This window comes from Podarcis pityusensis (genome assembly GCF_964106645.2).
Source record: "Podarcis pityusensis genome assembly, chromosome: 9".
NCBI classification, from domain to species: Eukaryota; Metazoa; Chordata; class Lepidosauria; order Squamata; family Lacertidae; genus Podarcis; species Podarcis pityusensis.
In genome coordinates this window covers 23662174-23687007 of record NC_138034.1, presented here as the reverse complement: position 1 = coordinate 23687007, position 24834 = coordinate 23662174, and the positions used below count along the sequence as shown (strand labels likewise).

General features: G+C 40.5%; 1 protein-coding gene across 4 annotated transcripts in view; it reads right to left on the bottom strand.

The window, feature by feature from the left end:
* The window catches only part of SCFD2 (sec1 family domain containing 2), a 149053-nt gene that overhangs the window by 119192 nt on the left and 5027 nt on the right, over positions 1-24834 (bottom strand). For all 4 annotated transcript variants that reach the window (XR_013990373.1, XM_081020513.1, XM_081020511.1 and 1 more), the window contains exons 3-4: positions 13934-14061; positions 660-835 (exon numbers count right to left, since the gene is read on the bottom strand). Coding sequence is in view for 3 of the 4 variants with exons in the window: in XM_081020513.1 (XP_080876639.1) it covers positions 660-835; positions 13934-14061 (304 nt within the window). In the remaining variant the exon portion in view is untranslated. The remainder of the gene's footprint in view (positions 1-659; positions 836-13933; positions 14062-24834) is intronic.

Sequence of the window (24834 nt, the reverse complement as noted above, 5' to 3'; positions counted from 1 at the left end):
TGTATGTGAAATATACTCAGAGTCGAGAGTGGATTTCATGCTCTTTCTTCAGCTCATAGTGGTGAGGAGGAAATGAAAGTTTCCCCAAAGTATATGCTATATATACATTATTTGTACAATGGGCTGCACATGATTGGCTAATTCCGGAATTCTCCTGTAGGCCAATCAGGTTGTGGATTCACTTCCATCTGAAGCTGGATTGGGTGGCTCCTGCAGACCAATCATACTGCTGCATTGTTCTAGGACCAATCAGACTACTGCATTCTGAATCCTATTGTTCTAGGACCAATCAGACTGCTGCATTTTGGATCCTATTGTTCTAGGACCAATCAGACTGCTGCATTTTGGATCCTATTCAACTCAGTACATAACTGTATGTTTCCTCGATAGTAAGCTCTTGTCAGTTCAAAGATCTATAGGTCAATTCTATAGGATTACAGCCTCAGTTGTTCTGATTACATGGGAGAGACTTAAGCACATGCTTAACTGTTCTAATCAGTTCAAGGAAACTTAAGAAAGTTTAGTTTAGAACATAATCTACAGATTTTAATGGAAGCAAAGGCTGGGGCCTGGCTAGAATCTTGATGGTGGCCTACCTAAAAAGTGCCACTGTTAACTTCTTGGAGCAAAGGACATAAAAATCTCACATTTTATCTTACCTGCACAAGTAGCCTTTCAAAGGCTAGGAAATTGTCCCATTTGGCACTCTGAGGGTGTTTCAGTGTCTGCACAACAGCCAACGCAATCTGCAGAAGCCCACAATGGTTCTCAATGGCCTCAAATTTCTTTTTGAAGAGTTGGATATGTGAGCTGAGCTGCTCAGGGGTGACTCTCCCTGTGAAAGGAATTGCAGACACTTCTCAACAGTGTGCAGGTAGATGAAAGGAGCAAATGTTACCAATAGCGAGCAATACTTATGCAGTATGCTCCAGTAAGAGACAAAGTCTTTTCTCAGCTATTCATTCAGCACAAGCCTCCCCCCCACCCCATTCACAATCATTTTCTTTACCCAGGAATAGAAATTTGGTAATTAACATGCACATATAAACATAGCGGTATGAAAGTTGCTGCATACTCTCCTATGTCCCCTCTTTTGGGAACTCGCAGTCGACCAAAACCAGATGTTTATGAACTGCCACTGCATTTGTTGTATGAATCTGATGGTTGTAGTGGGTAGGGAACAAAAGAAAACGATGGGTGCCAAATTTTCACTCATATGGAAGGGCAAAATATGCACCCTGCAAAGGGTCCCTGTGTCCTTGGTGATCCCATCTGTTGCCCTCATGATACACATTGTGCTACCACGTAACGTTTCTTGAACAACTGGATCAAAATACATAATTTCAATTACGCTCCCCACCCCCACCCCCCAAAAAACCCCCTCTTAATTTCATCAGTGTACAAGAGGAACACCGTTCTTGCTGGGCCAGCATCATACAAGTTTCATCCTTCAGCTTCAAACTGAGTTTTTAGAGGCAGAACTCGGAAATGCCTTCCCTTCCAACATAATAGATGGGATCCAAAGAACTCTTGGCAGGCAGAAAGAAGCTGCTAGCAGAACGTTGCAAAGGTCTGTGCAAAAATCCATTCCAAATCTCAGTAAGTTCAACAGCAGCTCTCGTGCTTACACGAGAAGATGAACATCTTTGGGTTTAGTTTCCCTTTCCCAACACGTCTCCTTCCACGAGAAAAAGCACTCTCTGCAAAACATCAAGGCAAAGCCAGCAAAATATCACATGCTTCAAGCTGCCAACCATTTCGCATGGCTAAAAGCTGACAAAAGGGTCCTTCGCTGAGCCCACAAAGGCTAAAAATGCAGCCGCAGCCATGTCTGTTTTCAGACTAAACATTCAACTCCCAGTCATGCTATAATTTATTTCCTTTAAAGCTGTCATGCAGATTGACATAGTGGTCTGAAAACATTAACCCTGATGCTTTGCAATAAGTGATTTCTCTTTCTTTACCCTTAGCAGTCATGATCTATTGCTACTTATTCAGAATCTGTTTCATGCACACATCACAGAAAAAACCACAAGGTTTCCCCCCTCCCCTTCGTCTCAAAAACGTTATATTTAGAGAAGGTGTAAAATAGCTTTCAATTTCATAAACCTTAAGATACCACCCACTGTTAGGAGGAAAAGTCATTTGCAGTATGCTGTTCACTGGAGAAGAACACCATGGTCTGTGGTTTCCTAGAGCATTTGACTTCGGGCCTTTGCTGGTGCAATGCTCAATAAACTGTTCATATTGTAACCCATCTCCAAGCCTAGTGAAGTCAAAAAGCCTGATTTTAACTAGAAGCCTTATTAATCCTCCTGAAGTACTGCCCAGAGCAAGGACTTACAGCCAGATTGAAGAGGATGAAAGACAGCAATAGATGCTTAACACAATTTGAAGTTTCTCACTTCCTTATGCATCTATATTAATGTGCTTGTCACGCCTCCTGTTTTGTGGAAATGTATGTCCTCACTTCACATGCTTTAGTCTCTCTTTCTGTCCCTGTTCCAGGCTGTTTTATTAAACTTCTTTAAGGGACGTTCCTTACAAAGACACTTTACACTTATGGGTTCCCAAGTACAAAATGCACATAGACTCTACGAGATGCAGAGGGCACACACATTTTTGAAACGAGGTAGGCTGTGGTTTTTCACATCAAATAACTCAAAGAAAATGGGGGGGGGGGTGTTTGGTCCTTTCTGCTTTTTTGACTAATTGTGAAAGGTGCATTTGAAAACATACATGTAGACTTATAATCCCTAATACAATGCACATTGTACTCAGATTACTTAAACCACAGTTGAAAACATCTCATGAGGAATGGCCTTTTATTAAGGCTGTGGTAGTTTTGTAGGACAAGTATTATTACAATAAAACTTTGTGCTCCAGGATTGATTGATTGATTGATTGATTGATTGATTGATCAGTGCTAAAAATGTCATGTTCTTAAAACTGAGTATCCAAAAGAAGACTGTGGATCTTTTCCTCCAGATTTTACAGATGAATGAGGTGACAAAAAAGAGAGACTCCATCAATGCTGAAGGTGTTTGGATAGATGGGGTATTTTATTTTGGAACATGCATCGAGTTAATTATCTCTTTGGGGACCAATTAATAGGGAGTAAACTTCAAGGAACTGAATGTGGCCTCTTTCCTAAGGATACAAGTCCGGCCAAGTATGTTAAATTCAGTTCAGCTTTTGTTGATGCTCAATTGCAGAGGTCCCCAAGCTTTCAGCTGACAATCAACAATAAGTGATTCCTTATGTTCCTCTCCATTTGCAAGCAAACCAGACTGCAGAAAGCAGAATAACTCTGTGGAATACCATAATAAAAAAATACAATACTTGGGATTCATATAACACTTTCTGGTGTTCAAAGATTTTCTCACACACTATCTGGTTATAATTCTAACAACCTGGATGGTTGGTTAGTGTTATGGTCCCCATACCCAATTCCCAGATGTGGGGCTAAGGCTGAAAGAGTGTGGCTTGTCTACATCTATGTACCGAGTCCCCAGCTAATATGAGATTCAAAGTAGAGACTTACTGATGATGATTCATAGATCTGCCTCTTATGGAGCTATCCTATGCTGCAATTATGCCAGGGACAGAGATACTTTGCTTTTGCACCAGTACTGAATAAGTGTTTTCAGAAGGGGAAAACATGGTAGGAAGAAAAGCATAAAAATGCCACACACAAACTCCTTGGCAACACTAGCCAATCCTTAGCTGGATTGACTAAACTCGTTGGCTGGAATTCTTTTCCTCCTCTTTAAGTAGTAACAACACAATCCTAACCACACCTAGGCATTAGTCAGTCTTACTGAATTCAGTGGAGCTTTACTCCAGGTAAGTAGGGCTAGGATTGCATTCCAAGTCATTTAAAGTGTAAACACATCCAAGGATTTTCGCTTTGTGTAATCAGCTGCTACATAGTGTATCAGTTCATTATTTGTTTCTTTTCTTTTCTTACATTTATATCATGTCTCTGTTCTGTTACAGAACCCAAGGCAGTCTACATGTTGTTCCCAAGTTAGTCACCCATCCAGAAACTCACATCCAGAAAAATCACACCCACTTAAGTTTCAGCAAGATGGTGGGCTCATGTGCCTTCAGACCATATACCCTGGGACTCAATTAGCTGTGTCAACTTTGTCTGGAGTTCCTCACATTCACTTCTACATCTCTGTTTACTTCAGTTGTCAAGGACAATTTCACCTCCTCGTTATTCTCTTACTTTTCTATGGAGCCAGCCTGCTCTCTGACCCTGTCATGACGTTTTGTATGTATGATTCCCCCCACCTGCATTCTGAAATCATACAGTCCACAAGAGAGTCCCATTCAATGGCACTTTGGACTGCATGCTTCAGCTCTAAAACCTTAGAAAGCTTTGGCACTGGCATGCAACTTAAGAGGCAGAATCTTCTGCATACAGAAGATGCCATTGCAGTAATGCTGGCCCCCTTACTGTAATACCCTGGTATTTTTAGAATGCTGGCAAGGAACGTCACGTGATGAACAGGAGCATTGCAAAGCACAGTGGTACCTCGGTTTACGAACTTAATCCGTTCCGGAAGTCCGTTCTTAAACCAAAACTGTTCTTAAACCGAGGCACGCTTTCCCTAATGAGGCCTCCTGCCACCGGTGCCCTTCCACCATACGGCTTCCGTTCTTAGACTGAGGTAAAGTTCTCAAATCAGGACACTACTTCCGGTTTTGTGGAGTCTGTAAACCGAATCATTCTTAAACCGGACTGTTCTTAAACCGAGGAACCACTGTAGTTAGGAGAAGTAGTGAAGAGAGTTCATTAAGGTGAGGAAGAGAGACTTTTCACTTATTTATAGATACAGTAAATAAATACTATCACACAGTTACATGGAAATGAGTGTCCCAATTGCATGGAAGCTTGGGCATGAGCCGTTTTTCAAGATGACCATGCAAACCTGCAGGTATTTGGAGACAGAGCCTGACCCCAGAGACCAGGATTGTACCCCAACCCAGGAATCACACGATGCCTCCATCATACAAGTAACAAAGAAAGGTAGTACATGGATTTGTTGTTGCTATTAACAAGTTACTGCATATGAATTACTGATTACTAAAATAGTGTTGATTAATTTTTCTATAATTCTTCACAAGTTTTTTGACAACAAATGTCTTTGGCTTTTACACATCTGAAACACAACTTCTACCTGATTCTTTTTGGTAGGTCTTGAAACCACTCTATGTATTACTGGAGCACGGCATGACCTTAAAGATGGCAACACTTAACAGCCATCAGTATAATAACAAAAAAATAATAATATTTGCATTTTGACATGGGGACAAAAAACAACATAAAAATGAGCACGAGAGCAATAGAGTAAATATTACAAATATTGAATTAAAATTAATGTATTTGTAAAATTACATCACTGAATACAGAATGTATAGGGAACACTTTATCAATACACTTTCCCTTTAATTATTCTTAGATTAGTTTTGTTTAAAAATATATATCCACAGCTAGACATGTAAAAATACTTAGATATGAATTTGAGTTTGAGTATTTCCATTTTCTATCTTAAAAACAAACAAACACTGAGATTAGGATCCTGCTGTATCTTCAGTCTCAAAAATTTGTTGGAAGATATGCCAACAAAAAGACCATTGTCAGCAAACTCCCTTGTTACAGGAAAAAGTAAGGTCGGCCAAGCCTTCTGTGTCCATGTGCCAGCCATAATTTAATATGCAGAGATAACATACTACCAGCATATTTGGCTTGTAAATGTCTCCACACAGGTTTCATTTAACAGTATTTTGGTTCTAATTTTTCGTGGTTTATAAGGGTAAGTGAAAATTGATTTAGCTAGAGACACAAACCTAATATATGTTACAGATCTGTCAGTACATACATTTAATCTAATGACAGTATGCCTATTTTTGTTTCAGTTTTTTGTTCACATCAAGATTATACACTTCAGACAAGCAGTGCTTTATTGCAGCTGGAAGCAGCACCAGAGGTATCTGAAGTAAGGCCAACGAATCACATCCAGCTGAACAACGTTCCCTCGTCCTCCAAGGACATGCCACTAAAGATGGTAATTTTCTCTTATTCCTACAGAAACACTACCTCCATCCTGTGTGTAATGCCTAAATAGGTTGTAATCCAAAGACCGCTTAAGGATATCCTTCGGTTTCATCAGTCAATATCCATGCTTTTCTTCAGTAGTAAACTATGGTTATTTTCCCACCGCTGTAAATTAATTGGCATTGTTAAATCCAGCACAGCATTTATTATTTGTACTTATGAGATGCCAAATAAATGGCACCTCTGGCCCTGAAGCCTAATAAGGCCTTCAAGGCAGTTTCCACAAAACCACAACCCAGACCCTCCACATGTCACTATTTTCCAGTGATATTCCTGGATTTACAGAAGCCATCCCAGTTTCTGACTTGATCCTGGAGCGTCCCGCTTTTCCTCAGGACATGTCTATTTTCATTGGCAAAATGTTGGAGGGTATGGAGTTATCCAACCCATCTGAAGGCAGCCCTGTATAGGGAAGTTTTATTAAAAAATTGTTTACTGTTTTATTTTTATATATATATATATATATATATATATATGTTGGAAGCTGCCCAGAGGGGCTGAGGCAACCCAGTTAGATGGGTGGGGTATATAAAAAAGTAAAATAAGAATAGGATGTCCCTATTTTCATCAGAGAAATGTTGGAGGGTATGACATCCACATGCCCCACATCTGATAACATATGTGGCATAAGGAGTGGAACAGATAGATTTGGCCCACACACAGTCAGGAGCCTTAAAGTGCACTCCTGATTCTTCATAAGCATGGTAGATTTGATGTCACCAGCAATCAGCTGAATGGCAATGTGAACAAGGCCACTGGTGCTGGGATTGACTGCACTGCAGCAAAAGTAGCCCCAGAAAGTCCATTGGATCCAGCTATGCTATTAATTTCCCTACCTTTCCCTAGTTTCAGGGAGCCAGACAGAGGGCCTTCTCGGTAGTGGCACCTGCCCTGTGGAACGCCCTCCCACCAGATGTCTAAGAGAATAACAACTACCAGACTTTTAGAAGACATCTGAAGGCAGCCCTGCTTAGGGAAGCTTTTAATGTTTGATGCATTACTGTATTTTAATATTTTGTTGGAAGCCGCCCAGAGTGGCTGGGGAGGCCCAGCCAGATGGGCAGGGTATAAATAATAAATTATTATTATTATAAATCATTATACTTGTAAAGAGTGGCCCACTGGGAGCAGGGAAACCCAGGCCAGTGGCCAGATGAAGTCCCCCCACCCCAGCCCTTTTAAAATTAAAAAATAGGAACACAACAGGGAGAATATACTACATAAAAATCCACAATAAAACACCATACTCAGCACAGAACCAGAAATAGCCATCCAGTACATATGCTAAAACCACAGGTTTTAGGGACTTAAATCAAAATCTTAAAAGGCCTGGAAGAATGAAGACGTCTTAGCCTGTATGAGCACCAGTCAAGCTTTGAAAAAAATTCAATAGGCAGAGGAGGTCACCACTATAAAGGTGTGTTTATGGCATTAACCTTCATAGAGTCCCATCCATTCTTTAAAAAGCATTTATAAACCACTTCATAATTTAAAAAGAACTAAGCAATATTCCAGCTTCTGCAATTCTGCAAAAGTGTAAAACAGAAGCTGCAGCAGATAGCACTGGGTGCAGAATTCAGCTTCTTGAGCAATTAGTTTCTGATTTAAAGACAAAGGCAGTTCCTAGCCCCTACGGCTGCAAATAGAGATGTCAGAAAAGGAGAAAGAAAGTAACACAGAACAGCTGCCTCATTGGCAACCACATCTTGCTTGCACCGTCTTATTTCACCTTCACAGAAACCTCAGAAATTATGAGATGATGGAAAAGACGAGCACCACCAAGTAGGCTACACTTCTTTATAATGATCATATTTGAAGCTGCGTATCTCCCATTAGGACTGGTGTGGTCCAACATTAAAAGTTTTGTGCAAGGTGTGTGTGTGCGCGCGCGTGTGCGCGCGCATAAGTAAAAGATGCTTAAGTTCCAATTCAAGCATTACAAATATATGGGGGGACAGGAGGCAAAAGGAATTTGTGCTTCCCATTTCTCTCATTTCATAACATCTAGAGGTGATCATATTGCTGTGTTCTTTCATATCTTGGATATCCTTTCATGTTTGCAGACAAAGTTCAGGCATACCTTACACCCCTAACAAATCTGCCATTTCCTTTGATGGTGCCCCCCCTTTAAAAAAAAAATTGCCAGATAGTTACAAACTACTTAAGGGATTTACAGTAGCCTTATCCCAACCTCTTTCACAAAGCATGCTGCGCTGGTATATTGTTTCTGTAGGCTAGGTCTGCCTTGTGCTCTTTAATGAGATGCTTTCGTCTTTCAGGTCGCATTCTGCATAGTTTACTAGGGAAGAACTGAGAGGGCTTTCTTCCATTAATGGAGGGTTAGAGTAACAGAAGAGAGCACTTTGTTTCTGTTATCCTCCTGGTGTTTCAGCTTTCATCATTCAACATGCCAATAAAGGGAGATAATAAAGGGATTCAGGCTCAGGCTAGATTTACTGTCCACTGTTAAAACTGCCAAGCAAGGCAGGCCATTTCTGAAGCCACAGAAGGACATTTGTAGCAAAGTGTCTTTTGCTGCCAAATAATATGCTAATAGCAAAGCTTTAAACAAAAGCATCATGAACCATCACTTTCAGAAGCGTTCTAAGATATGCATCTGATCACCAGCGAGGCTGCAAAGGAAGTGAGGATTGGGGAAAGAAGAAGCGGTACTTCTCCTGAAGGAACAACACTCCTTTGTTTCAGGAAGCTAGACGCAGAATAGAACTTTCTTTCGGAACCCAATATCTTCAAGTGTGTTAAAATGCTAAGAAGAAGCAGAAGAAACCCAATGAAAAAATAAGAGGCCCGTTTTTCGGCAAGCCTGACTTCCTTTTTGACACTAGCAAGAATGTTACACTATAAAAACCTTTTTTAAAAAATACAGCTACATTTTGTTACTTGACTTGTCTAAACCAGTGCAAATAATATATACATTTTGATGGATATTGCATTGAAATAATAAATGTTTAACTACTTAGTTTTTTTAATTATTCCTTTATTGTTTGTTATTTAATTGATTTATATTTATATGTTGTTTTCCATGATGACTGTCTTTATTTATTTAGGAGTATTTATACCTTGCCTACCAACTGAGGTGGCTTAACATATATCCAAAACACAAGAAAGCAGACATTAGCAGAATATTTACTAGAATAGGGTAAAGGTGTATATAAATCTGCCCTCCAGTTCTCTGATGTTCCAGTAAGTGCTCTTCTGCATAAACACTCTACATACTGTTGATGTTTTGCATACTGTTTTCTTTTTTATTATTATTATAAGCAACTTTGAGTTCTTTAAAAATGGGCATGGTATTAATATGTTTGCCATCTAAGATGCACTGAGAGTAAACTCAATGGAAATCAATTGACTTTCAACCATCAACCCTGGGGTGACATAGCTGGATATAACCCATAAGAAATGAACAACAAACATTAATCTAATTTCATATCCTACTAAGCATCCTTTATGTACGTCATAGAGATATCCTAGGAGCGTTCAATAACAGCAAAATGTCAGTTATTATGGGCAGGGCACCAAGAGAGAGACTCTGCATTTAGCAGGGGACAATGGGTCTCTATGCACTCAAAAAGACACACACCCTCTCAGGGGAGGTCAAGCTGACCAGTGCTATGGAAGCTAAATACAATGGTGGGCTCAAATGGAGTACAATGGTACCTTGGTTCTCGAACGGTTTAGTTGTTGAACAAATCGGCTCCTGAACGCCGTAAACCCAGAAGCTCCTGCAGCCAATCGGCCTTGGTTTTCGAACAGTTTCAGGACTCCCGGAACGGATTAAGTTCAAGAACCAAGGTACCACTGTAGTTTTATTTTTTTCAATATGAATATATGGCACACATTCACTTAGACAAGAAAAGGATTCACTCAGGAAAACTGAGCAAATGAGTTCTCCAATGTACATCCACAACCACTTGTGTCCCAATTTCTCAGGATAACTGTTTCTGCACTTCCTCCTTAATGGTGGTGCTGGGGAGAACTTGGCTGGCTGCCTTGTTATAAAGGCGTATTATATCCTGTCAAACATTACTTATTTGCTTATTTAAGGTGCTTTACAGCATCTTTCTGCCAAGACAGTTTAAAATTTAATACCAACACAAGCAAATTACAAACTTTTTTTTATGTCACCGATGGCCTCTTCAGGAGAAGATGGTTTCCTGACCATGGCATCTTCTTTTCTCTTTGGTTTGTTAATATTTCAGGAAGTATTCATAAGCAAGGCCTATGATGATTGACAGCCGTGGTCCTACTGTGCTGTTATTCAACCCCAAGTTGTGAAAACAAGAGAAAGAAGTATGTCTCTTCTTAGATGCCAGCTTAGTATATATTTATTTGCCTGGAATAAAATGGGAAGAATTCTGGACCTTCTCACTGTATTTTTATCCACATAACCTAAAACAACCAAAAATGATTATTTAAAAATATTAGAATTAAGTGAATTGTGCATATTTAAACCACATATACCCACCCAATAACAAAAACTGTTTTGTTCAGATGTGGTCTGGCCTGAGGGCAATTTTAACAAGAGTTTTCCTAAAACTGGTATAATATTTAGGTCTTTAAAGTGGGAAAAATAGCCTTTTACTCAGCCTTGGCACTTGCATATGACTCCTGCTATAATGATAAATCAGGACCCTGATTTTCCAGCAGCTTCTGAGATTAATGTGCACGTGCTTAATATCCATTTTCCTCTTCTCCCAGGCCTTCAACTAATTAAACAATCTATGGGCTTTTAAACTGTCTGGGTGGTAGTGTTTTGGTTTGTTACTATATGTATTTTTGTGTTTTCATATTGTCAACTGCCCTATAATCCTCAAATGAAGGGCAGTAGAGAAATGTTGTTGTTGTTGTTGTTGTTGTTAATGCTACATTTTGGATTTAGATGCTGAAGCAAGTTTAAAATATCTACATGCTAAAAAGAAGCTTGAAACCATCATTGGCTTGCAATTGTCCTTTGTCCTTCCTGAATGTGTGAAGCAACCGATAGCTGAGGGGGGAAAGTTAAAGGGCACTTTCAGATCATACAAGACAAGCCAGCATTTGCTGTCTTGAAGCAGCACTGAGCTAATATGGGTAACTTACATGCCCTTGCCCTTTGGCAACTCAACTCTTTAGTCACCCTAAATTTTTCCAGTCTTCTAGGGACAAGGAATTACTGAATGGTTCAAGGGACAAATGCTTTCAGATAACAAAGTAAACACAATACTGCTCATAATGAAGTCTTGGCCTAACCATTGTGGACCCTGGTTGTGCAGCCTCAGACAGCAAATTTTGCATATGGAAAGGGGAAAGATCAAATTTATTTTGAAGCAGCTGTAAAAAGGTAAAGGGACCCCTGACCATTAGGTCCAGTCGTGGCCGACTCTGGGGTTGCGGCACGCATCTTGCTTTATTGGCTGAGGGAGCCGGCGTATAGCTTCCGGGTCATGTGGCCAGCATGACTAAGCCACTTCTGGCAAACCGTTTACCTTCCCGTCGGAGTGGTACCTATTTATCTACTTGCACTTTAACATGTTTTCAAACTGTTAGGCTGGCAGGAGCAGGGACCGAGTAATGGGAACTCACCCCGTTGTGGGGATTCAAACTGCCGACCTTCTGATCGGCAAATCCTAGGCTCTGTGGTTTAACCCACAGCACCACCCGCAGCTGTACCTACCCCTAAATTACAGCATGCAATTACTACATTTTATTTGAAATAATTATGCCTTAATGTAGGCTTCCACTTGTTTGTGTCTACTCTTCTGCATTATACTTACAGTACAGTCGTACATGGGTTCTTGAACGGAATCCGTTCCGGAAGTCCATTCGATTTCCAAAAACGTTTGAAAACCAAGCATGGCTTCCGATTGGCTGCAGGAGCTTCCTGCACTCAATCGGAAGCCACTTGGGATGTTTGGGTTCCAAAGAAGGTACGACTGTATCTTAAAGCAATCACTCAGTATTTCCTTATTGAACATATATATGTGCATACACACTAAGGCTCATATTTTTAGACAATAATGAAATCGTCAATACCAGATGAGCTTATGATTCGGAAAATAGGTAACAGGCACACACAAACTTGAAATAGGTACACCTGTGTTTCAGTTATTCAACTTTCCCATTCAGTGGCAAATAAACAACAACAACAAACACAACGGTACTTATAGACCACTTAACAAAAGAACTTGTCTGGAAATAGTCCCAGGCTGATTTTCTGTATAATGAAGGCAGAGATGTTCATGCACTGCTCTTGCATGGGATACAGGGACAGGATGCATACATGACACTAGATTTGAAATAGAGCCTTTGCTTTTCTTCCACCTAGAAGCTCTGTTGAGACTACAGTGGTACCTCAGGTTACATACGTTTCAGGTTAGAGACTCCGCTAACCCAGAAATAGTACCTCAGGTTAAGAACTTTGCTTCAGGATGAGAACATAAATCATGCTCCAGCAGCGCGGCGGCAGCAGGAGGCTCCATTAGCTAAAGTGGTGCTCCAGGTTCAGAACAGTTTCAGGTTAAGAACGGACCTCTGGAACGAATTAAGTACTTAACCCGAGATACCACTGTATATTATGTCCCAAAGATGGGGGAAAGCAGATATTGAACACAACATTGTTGGGGGGGGGGGGACCAGGAAGCACAGGGCACTTGCCTATCCATCTGCCACTACAGCAAGATGGTGCCCCAAGTATCCATTTCAGCCTTGTGAATAGGCTTACAAAAATAATTAGGCTGCAGAGAAAAATACAATTACTAGCATGCTAAGAGGGAAGTAGCTTGTGTTTCTATGCTGGATGTGGAAGAGGACAAGGGTGCAGGGGTGCTGTAGCCCTGGGTGTATGGTTTTTAGAGGGATTCCTGTCCTGCCCTGCCTGCCACTGGGGGTTTCTGGGCCCTGGAGCCCAGCTGGACCTCGCCACTGCATCTCTGGCCCCCTCGCTGAATGGCCCCCTGGCCAGCTTTGGGCAGTTTCACCTGCCAAGGGCCGCATCAGCTGTGCAGGCGGTGCAACGCAGTCCCACTTGGCTCTGGTAGTGAGAGCCAGGCTGGCCTGCCACGCAGGCTCTGTGAACCCTCCACACCCCGGAGGTGTCAGGTGTAAGGGCTGGGCTGGTGTGATGGGTTCTGATCCCCCTCCATGCCCCGCCTCTGTGTGTGCACACGCCCCGGTTGCCAGCAAAGGCTGCAACACCACTGGAGGAGGAGAAGGATGCTACTAGTCTCTTAGAAGGCAAGGTAAGATAAATGACCTTCCACCTGGGACAATCCATCCCTGCTTTGTCAGCCTATTCACTTGCCGGCATCAAATTCCTAATTGCCTAAGGCGTATACAACGTTGCCCATATGATATACAAGGTTGCCCCGTAATACTGAAGGCAAAGAAAACAACACAGAATGAGACGAGAGCTGTGCCGCAGCCATAAGTGGAAACTGAGAAAACTGCAGTTTTTTGGGCACAAGAACAAGGCTCTGAATAACCCCTTCTGTCCCCAGGCTCATACTTCAAAGCATTAAAGGCAAGAGGTGACATTGTATATTTTTATGAGTGTATTATCAGCCTGTAAGTCAGGCTACAACTGCGTAACATTTTGAATCCATTTCAAAACACTGATTGATAACTCACCAAGCTCCAAAGAACTGATTGCTAAAACACATGGCTCGTCACCAAACCGCAGTTAACAACCCCAGATTTATTTAAAGACAAATGATTTCAGAATGATCAGCGTCTGAGAAATAGCTACACTGATTAAATGGCTGGACACAGATGAAGAGTACGCACAGGCCCACTCCAAGGCTTACTTACCCATGCTCATCTTGATTGGCAAATTTTCCCTGCTTGCAGCTTCCACTAGGTGTCTCCTGACTTCCATCACAGCTTCTTTCTGCTTGAAATTCATCAAGGACTCCCACAGAGATTTAGCAGCTGGATCACTATATATAAAAAAGAAAAAAAGCACCCAGGTTTACACCAAACATCTGCTAAGAATCAAGCAAACGGACTGGAGCTTAGTGATTTCTACAATGTGGATAGCCTATTTACTTCCAAGTACGGAAACAAAGCTCAACTTTTTCAGAAAGAGTTGCTCTCTCTTCAAACTAAGAAGACATGGGCTGACTTGGTAACTTGTTATATTAACCAGAGGTTATCCATTTAATTGATTCTGTTACCACAAAATTATTAAGAGAATAGTTCAGCAGTGGCTTGCGCAAACAACCAAAGCTACTGGGAATATTAATGACGACAAAAATAGCAACAGTTTCAGTATAACAGACTTTCTTCTGAAATGCACTCTCTTTTTGAAATGAAAAGCTGTTCGCCAGGTTCAGAAGTAACGGTGGGCTTGCGAAGCCATTGATACAAGCAGAATATTAAGCAAATGTTCATATGGCCATTGATGGAAAGTGGATCTGGCTGAGATGGGAGGTGTTGCCTTAAATCTCACCTCATTCATAAAGCTCACTGAAGTACAACAAGCGAGGGAGAGAAACTGAGAGGGAAAGCAGTGGTTTCAGACAAAGTTTCAGTACAGCAATAAAGGAGTTGGGAAAGGGTCCTATGCCACCGCCACTGCTGCTGTGCAACATGTCTTCTCATTTGTTTCCCTGCCTGCCCCTGACTTCATGCAAATCCAGGACTGTGTTGAGGCACTACAAATCCTCCAATGCCTGAGGATATACATTTTTTGTTATATATGAAGGCATAACTTTATGCAGGGTCAATCTTGAATAGCGTACAAAAGTGCTCTAGATCTCAAATATGTCAATATTAATTGTGATCACATGGAACTATAACTTTTAAAACAAAAAAGAAAGAAAAATCAATACCCATGAGAAAGCTCCTTGGCAGAGACAAACGTTTATTGTCAAGTCATGCTAATATAGATTTTAAAAGTCCTGGAGGGCAATGATTTCCTTCCCCGGCTTTTGTTTTTTTACAAGCCAATTTCTTCCCAAAGTTGTAGGTTTGCTTTGCAAGGCTACTGGGAATTGTTTAAAAATATGTTGAGAATAGCAGACTCTGTTTAAAAGCAAAGTAGAAAATATGACAAACTGGCAATATTTGAAGACTTGCAATATCAAAAGTGGATGTTTTGTAGACTTATTACTGCTTGCAAAAGATGGAGAAAAGGAGATATAAACTGTTTCTAAACACTTATTTCTATATACAGATTCAGCTGTCTAGCCAAGTGATAGGATAGCACCAGGAATAGTATCTAAACAAATGGCTTTGGACAAAAATAAAATTTGTAGCTAAATTCATTCACAAAGTGATGGGTCCTTTACTGGGCATTCCATTCAAACATAGTGGTTCATATTTATAGGCCAATCAAAATTCAAAATTTCACTGAGAGCCTGGTAATTGGCTGGAGATTTCCAACAGGAGAGAACGGAAAGGTAGGCTCAGCACTATTTAACAGCCTGAGAAGAGAACCTTTGAGAAGTGAAAGACGAGGCTCTGAAGAAGAAAGGCAAAGAATGTGGTGTGGAAAGCAGCAGCAGCAGCAGCAGCAGCCAGGACTAAAGTAACTGAAGTCCAGAGAGAGGCTAGGACCTGAGAAATCCCTTTGGCAGAAGGCAGCTGACGATGAAGGAGCCAGCATCTTAAAGATGAAGTCACTGAAAGCAGAAACTAAGAAGGTCTTCAAGGGGAAAGGAAGACCATAGCAGCCGCCCTTGAGAAAAGTTGAAGGCAGTGTGTCAGCCGCAGCGTTCAAAAGTTGCCAGGTATCAGGCAAATTTTATACCTGTCTATTGGCACGTGATCAAGTCAAGAAGGCGTCTGGTGTCTCCACCATCTGCAGGTGAATACCTGGAGATCCTTGGATCTTGACTGTTTTCACACACACGCAATACATCCTGTAGAACTCTATCCTACAGAATAGAATTCTGTTCTATTCTATATTTTATCTGCACAATCAGAATGAATTTCATGGAAAGTATGATTTTTCAAGCCACCTGGCCCAAAAATGGCAACTAGGCATTCTGTTTTGGCAACTGTAACTCAAGGAGCCATTTGGCGCCTAGCCAAATCTGAGTTTCGAATACTGGTCATCTGGTACTTTTCAGATGTGCTCAGGAATTTGCAACACTCAAAGTGTGGCAGGAGGCATGCACCAAAGTCCCCCCAATGCCCGCTCACACATTGCTTCCCCCCTGAACTTCCCAGTGTTGTGTGGGGTTGGTTTGTGGTGGCTTCTATTCATGCCTGCTCAAGTGGTTGGAGACCTTGTTTGACAAGTGTCTCCAATCTCAGGGACAGTTCCACCACATTCAAGAGAGCATGAGTCGGTGTCCCTGCAGAACCGTTGCATTCAGTATGGGGATGGTTTGGCACTGATCATGCACACTCCCTGACCTTGGCCATAGATACAGAGATCATGCATTGAGGGAAATGCCTTAGCATGCCTATAATTTATTGTGCATATGTGACAGGAATACCTGCAGTCAATAAAGGTAGGATAAATAAATGATAACAGGCCTTCCTTTCAGGTTCTTGAATGTGTGGGAAAACAGGGTTTTGACATTGGCTGAGGGCTACTAACTTGTATAGACTTTTACGGTTATGGCCTATGCTGGCTTCCAGTTTGAGAAATATACTCATGTAGAAAATTCTCACATATAAAGCAACTCCTTCACAAGGAACAACAGATTGAAAATATCCAACAATACTGCTCCCACTTAGGCTAATAAATACAATCTGATACAGCAAACAATTCCCAGCTTCCTAGTCACAGAGCATTATCCTCATTTGGATTAATGGCATTTAAAATTCCCATAATTTTTCAAAGCAAAACATGCAGTTGCATATTTTAAAAGCCAGACAGTCAACATTAAAGAACGTAAGCATTTTCTTGAGCAATTTAAGCTTATTCCTCAATTCCATTCCAACTCCTCAAGCCACTTTGATGGCGTAATCTGCTCTAGACTCAATTTAACTGTGTGTCTTGGCAAATACTCAAAAGTTAGAGATTATTATTTGATTCAGATGCCAAAAGGCTTAGAGATATATAGCCCTAGAAGCAGAGAAATAGTATCTGGTTTTTTGTTTTTTTTACCATAACCTACTTTTTGCATCTATGAAAGGAAACTGCCACATCTAAAGATCAAGTGCTCAAATTTAGTCCACTGCTGGCATAATCTGAGGCATAAAGCTATCAAGGCATCAACAACTACAGAGTATTCAGTGCCCCAGTCAGATGTTACACACACTTTTCTGTGCATGAATAACTCAGATTATTCATCCCAGGGCTGGTCTGGAGGCAGATGCTAAACCTTCCACGACCGAAGAGGATGCAAACTTCACAGTCTCTCAAGACAGACGGATGCCAACAACAAAATGTAAGGGAAATGTTGTTCTATTCACTGCATGCTTTTTCAAAATTCCCAGCCATAGATAGCAATTAATCACCTCAGCTTTTCAGTTAAGTTCACCTGCCTACACATACCACAGCTAGTTATCTGAGGCCTAAATGAACAAAAAGGAAACATTGTTCCTTGCCTAATCATCTGAAGGCAATTTTTACTCATTACTCGTGACCAGGACAATTGTTTATAAGCCTGCATGACTGACCAGATGTAACTATTTTGCTGTTTAACCAGTACATCTAAATTTATGTGCAATAAAGGCAGACTATATGCATCCTGTATGCGTACAGATATTTCCAGGGTGAGAGGAATCCCAGACATTGTGCTGTCCAGAGCCTATAAATATGACACTGATAATAATGAATATGAGAGACATGCTCAGTCCTAGTTCCTAGTAATTTGAAATATTTTTCTAGTTTGGGAAATGGCATTATGGGAACTGGCTGTGCACCAAGATAATTTTTGGCACAGATATATTGTTACAAAAGCCCGGCACTTGCCCCCTCTCTCTGCCAAGCAGTGGCCAGAGCGCATGGGGTCAGAGGAGCACAAACAGGGTCTGTGTCCCTTTGGAGAATGGAAGACATGACGGAGACTGTCATGCTTTAAGAAATATGGTTTATTCACATATTTATACCTTCAGTCTGCATGGAAGGGAGTCCAGATCTTACAGCATGGCCCAGAAGCCCCTTGCCCTCCCCCAGAGCAGCTACCCTGGCAACCTTCCAAATCTCTAGTCTCTGGCCACAGCTGGGGCAAGGAGTTGCTAACCCTCAATGGCTCTCCATTGTAATGCTAACAGGCCTGCCCTTCCCTCAGCCAGCCAAACTGATTTGCAATAGGTAGGCCAGAAATTCCCCGTTTGCCACAGCCCTGCAGTTTATGTTTTAGTACAGGCGTCAGCAAACTTTTTCAGCCGGGGGCCGGTCCACCGTCCCTCAGACCTTGTGGAGGGCCGGACTATATGGGGAGGGGCGGGGGAGAAGAACAACGAATTCCTATGCCCCACAAATAACCCAGAGATGCATTTTAAATAAAAGCACACATTCTACTCATGTAAAAACACACTGATTCCCGGACCGTCCGCAGGCCAGATTTATAAGGCAATTGGGCCGAATCCGGCCCCCGGGCCTTAGTTTGCCTACCCATGTTTTAGTCCATCCCCAATCAAAATCCTAGTATTTATTTGTTCCTAGTGTTTAGAGGGATCCCTTCCCCCCCATTTCTATAACAATATTTAAGATTAAAAAGTGCCTATATTTAATTTTTTCTTGTTAATTCTTTGAGAGAGAGAAAATAAGATTTTCACAATAAAAACATCACATATATCAGGTCAGGACTGCAAGACTGCTTTTAAAATATTGTTTCAGATGACATTATTCACCACTAATGTGTTTTGCATTCCAAGTAATGTATGATTTCTTAAGGGTGGTACGATTTAGGGACCTTCATACAAAGAAAAGACCCTTACACAGAAGATCAATTCATTGCAAATCAGCGTCTGTATGTAGGAAGCCATTTTCTGACCCTTTTCCTTAAAGTTAATATTATGTTTGTTTATTTTGGGGGGGGGGAACAAGATGGATAAATTATGGTACAAATGGGAATATAGATACTAATCAACAGCAATTCCTTTTCCTTCATAGCTACAAAGGAATAGGTACAGGGTAAAAATCCATGATGCTTTTATTGCTTCTTTATATATGCAAAAGCAATTAGAAATTGATTAATTTTAGACTGACAGTTTTAAGGAAAGCCTTCACTAGTTACTAGATTGCTCATCAATAAACAGAAACTGGATACATCACTTGGCCTTAAGAAATTCAGTGGCCTCAATTTCTCCTGTAAGAGAACACTTCTTTTGGTGCAAATGGATAAAGTGGTTTAGACATATGTTTTCAGAGGCATGGTGTGTGGAGACAGTGGGTTTCCAATTGAAAACATCTGGAAATATCCCAAGGCTATAACATTCCTGGAGTTCTTCCAGATTCAAGTGGCAACGATGATTTGCACGTTTGAGGGGGGAGGGAGCATTGTTTTATTCAACTGATGGCAAAAGTCAGTTTCCCAAACAAAAGTCTGTTTTGGAGAAGTGCGAAAGATATTGGAAAACATCTTTTTAAATGAACACCAGAGTAGCAATCATACATTGACATAGCACACAATTCCTCCTGTTATGTTTCTGCTGCTAGTGGAATGTAGACTCATCTGCATGCAATTCTCAAGGGTCTACACATTATGAGTGGTCTTGGTAGCCACGTCAACATTTGTGATCACCCATATCCTACCCGAATTCATCATGCGAAAGGCTGGGCTGGATAAATCCCAAGCCGGAATTAAGATTGCTGGAAGAAATATCAACAACCTCAGATATGCAGATGACACAACCTTGATGGCAGAAAGTGAGGATGAATTAAAGAACCTTTTAATGAGGGTGAAAGAGGAGAGCACAAAATATAGTCTGAAGCGCAACATAAAAAAATGAAGATCATGGTCACTGGTCCCATCACCTCCTGGCAAATAGAAGGGGAAGAAATGGAGGAAGTGAGAGATTTTACTTTCTTGGGTTCCATGATAACTGTAGATGGTGACAGCAGCCACAAAATTAAAAGGCACCTGCTTCTTGGGAGAAAAGCAATGACAAACCTAGACAGCATCTTAAAAAGCAGATTGACATCACCTTGCCGACAAAGGTCCGTATAGTTAAAGCTATGGTTTTCCCAGTAGTGATGTATGGAAGTGAGAGCTGGACCATAAAGAAGGCTGATGCCGAAGAACTGATGCTTTTGAATTATGGTGCTGGAGGAGACTCTTGAGATATGGGATCCTTGTAGGTGATCTACACATCCAAATCTCAGCCCAACAGCGAGGTTGGTATCAGTCTCTCTTCACCTCTAAACTGGAGAGGAAAGCTAAGGTCCTTTTGTTACCCTCACCAGAAGAAAATGGAATGCTTCCCAGAGTGAGAATGGAGGGTGGGATTTTGGTCTGCTTTCTATTCTAGAACTTTTTTGTGACAATAGTGAGCCAGAAGACGGCAAAATGTATTTCAATTATAAAAAAATATGAGCTGTGGTATTTACGCACAAGAGATAAGCAACCATGTCAAGAGTTGTGCGCCCTGGAAAAATTGTAAATGTGACTAGGTGCACAGCATACAGCTGGGGATGTTTAATGGGATAAAATGAGCACAAGCTTGCCTGCTGCGGTCAACTAATTTTTTCAAAGCAGTATTTTTACTTGCCAAACCCACAGAAGTAAACCCATATCTTAAGCATGTAGCAAACATTTCCTGCATCCCAACATCTTGTAAACTTGCAGAAGAGAGCAAACATCTTAATCCTAAATTTTTTTTCTATTTACTGTTATCTAAACGGAACAGAGAAACGCACACACACAAAATGTTCAGACAAAAATAAATAAATCACAATATGTTCTTTGGATTTAGAATACCAGATAATGTTTTAAGGCATATTTGAGTGTCTGTGATAACAAATAACTTGATACACTTAGTCCCTGGATGTGCGCAATGCAATCCAGCTGTCTAGAAAATAAAATGTTTACAAAGGAAAAACATTCCATCTTTGTTTATTACATCCTGCAACACCAAGCTTCATAGGGCTAGTGTAGGATTTTTATTGTTGCTAATCCAGGAAATATAACTGATAGCGCAATTCATTTCATTCTGTAGCCTTCAGCTTTTTCAGACCCCAAACCTAGCTTGCACACCAAACCAGAAACATGAGATTAATATCCAATTTATCTATGTTATCGTCATTCTCTTTTTCCAAGACTAAAGGCACCATTAGGGCCAACAAAATGTATTTTGCTATCTCAAGATGGTGCCTCCCTCATTCCATGACCAGAAGCTGACTGTTAATTTCACTTCAACACCAAAAATATGGTAGCATCTGATGCCAGCAGGGCAATTTCAAGGGGGATGACAGGCTGTGTAGCACATAAAGCTCTGATATCCAGCTAAGGGAAATGGCTGGGAGGAGCTCAGGAGGAACAGTGAGGACCATGGTCATCACCTCAGCATCTGCCACCTAAGGCTTGCAGTACATTCCTGTCAGATCTCTCTGAAACATTGGTGCTGCTGTTCAGTTTACTAAGCAGCAAGTCAGTACACTATGCCCATATTGGCCTCAAAGTCTTTCAAATTGCAGAAAATAAGGTAGGATTAGGCAGATGAAGCAAGGAAGGTTTTAAAATATACAGCTCCATTTGCCTACCACTAGGTGGCAAATTCCTAAAATGATGTATAATTCTAATTTTTTGGGGGGGGGGAGGGGAGGGAAACCCCCTTGTGATAGCAGGAATCCTTGCACTGTCTTCCCCAAGCATGGTGGGTTAATGGAATATGAGCAGTGATCCTTCAGATTCACAAACTCACTTGTTCCTGAACTGTTAGTTCTTAGGTGTCCTGTAAAAAAAAATATTAATACATTAAATGCATACACTGAAGAATTGTCTGTCACATTGCGCTTTTAAAAAGTTCTGATCTTTATAGCATGTCTATTCCTTGACAGTTCATTTGATACGTAACGGTTTTAAAGCATTCTTCTTTTGTGCTTTAAAAGTGCAAACAGTTACTTAATAGGAAAAGAAAAGAACAGGCTGATGGAAGAGGAGTCAATAACAAGGTGCTGACAGCTGAATCTACATTCAGGGATTGTAACCACGGCCAAGTCCATTTTTGCAGATGTGGCAGCTAGTTACTCAGAGGACGCTTCCTGGTGCATGCAGAAGACTTCAAATCTATGTGGAGTAGATTTAAATAAGGCAACTCAAAATATATTTAGGTCATTTTCATTCACTCACCCATTTACCGTATATAAGACAAAAATTCTGATGCTACAGAATGAATAGAATTTGCTTCCATCTGAATATTTTTCTATTTGGAAAGAGCTATCATTTGCTACAAGACACTCTGACTGCTTCCTTATCCTCTTGTTTCCTCTGGGTTTAAACTACACTCATCAAAACAATTCATACAATTTGTATCAATAATCTATTTTAATATATATTGGAAAGCTTCTATGGATATTAGTATGACACAGGATACCCGTGCCTCCCCCTCCCCAATTTTAATTTTTGTCATAAAAATGTAAACTTCTAAATAGTTTTTATGCAGATGTCAAACAATTATAGTATATAAACTTGAAATTTTTATATCGTCAACAATTTTAGGTTATATTTTAGCGATTAAGATTTAAATTATATATTTAATTTTAACTGTTGCTATATATGTATTGTCTTTGTTATACCCAACTGTAAATTCAAACGTATCCCTATCGTGTTTTATGACTTTCCTGATATTGTATGTGAGCAGGAACTGGTCTGTGACTGAAATAATAAAATTATTATTATTATTATTATTATTATTATTATTATTATTATTATTATATCTTCAGGGCTAAGGATTTGTAGCTGAGCAATCTGAGTGAATTATGAACTGGTTTCTCAGACAAATGTTACTGCATCACTGATAGCACAGCCATGGGAAGACTGGAATTTTGCACGTTTCTATAGTGGCCAATAAATTTTGCACATTTTCCGTGGGTGCCCAAATATAGGAAGTAGTATCACCTTTATTTTCTTTCTTTAAATATTTATAAACTGCACTTTCATTAAAAAACCCCACAATGAGGGAGTTCATGTTACCATTGTATATATACATACACACACACCCCTTCATAGTTATGATCCATAAGTTTTATTCCATAATATATAAACAATATACTTAAAGAAAAAAAATTATCACTCTCCAAAAATATATATTCTCTGCAATCCATTTCTACTAAATGACCAATGTGTCAGCAATTATAGCAAGAAGGTTTTCTCAATGGAAAATTCTGCACATGACTAATATGATTTAAATAATTTTAAGGACATTGCTGCATTTTTCAGTTTATCAAGTGGCTGTGTTCAAAGTCCAATAACTTTAAGAGCACAGAGAATTTAAAATTTTCATCTTTAAAGAAGTTAATTGTTTCCCTAGATTTAAGTAAAGACTCTGCTTTATAGCCCTACGTCAACCATAAATATTCATTAAATCTGCTTGCTAACTCCATAAACTAAGCCCAGATGTTTTGGCTGGAAACACATTTATTTATTTATTTTTAAAAGACATATAGCATGCTGTAGAGAAAGGAGATCTTCTTTCTCCGTTATCCCAATACATATGAAATACTTAGAAGAAACATCTATTAAAATGTGAACTACCTGACGGTGGATTCCAAACTCTAGGTGTGTGTATATCTCTCACACACCTTTATTCAGAAATAACAAATTCTACAAAATTCCCATTACTGCCAACAAACATTTTATGAAGAATGACATCTGATCCGAAGTTCACTGCCAAAACAGTAATTCAATTCAAATTTAAATGGACTTCTTTCAGAGTTGAATATTGCAAACATTAATTCAGATTACAGCTTAGGATGCATTTCACAAGTCTAGCTAACTACAGCCAAATATTTAGCAGATTATTTCAAATCAGTATCTGAACTCCTCTGCAGCTAAGTCTTATGGACCTGCCTTCATTGTGCATTCCCTCTCCTTCCCAGATTCCCTTCCCCAAGTATTCCGATATTCTCTTCTTCCCTACAGCCCTACAGTCTTCCAATACTCCTTTCCTGGGCCCTTGCTTTCCTAAATGTCCACTTCTTTTTCGCTCCTTCACTTTCCCTGCCAGTCCCTTATTTAGGATCTGAGCAACTGAGCCAATGGCAACCAGAGACACTTGGAGCAGGAGTGGTTGGGGCTGATGGGAATTGGAGTCCTACAGTATCTGGTGAACCACAGATTCCCAACCCCAGCATTATGGCAAATCTGGTAGTAGCTCTTCAAAAATTCCACACAGAGTTCTTTCCTGGCCCTACCTGGAGATGCCAGAGGTTAAACGTGCGAATCTCTGCATACTAAGCATCTGGTCCACTTTTAAGCTTACAGCTCTCACAGCAAAATTCCTAAGCATTTTATAGTACAGTGATGGAAAGCAACCATCCAAGTCACTCTTGTGTCTGACACAATGCTTGAGGGAATAATGTACGCAACTGCCTCAAAAAACAAAGGTTCTACATAAAAATGGGCCTTCTCTGGGGTAGCTCCCACTTGTGGAATGCTTTCCTCAGGGAGGAATGCCCGGTGCCACCACTATCTGATTTTTAGGCACCAGGCAAAAACTTTAATCTTCCGTTCTGTAACGTTAGACTGTTTTGCCTCTTTTTATTTGACAAATGTTCTGTGACATTGGGGCGGTGGTAATTCTGTATTGGTGCTGGAGGAGACCCTTGAGAGTCCCATGGACTGCAAGAAGATCGAACATATCCA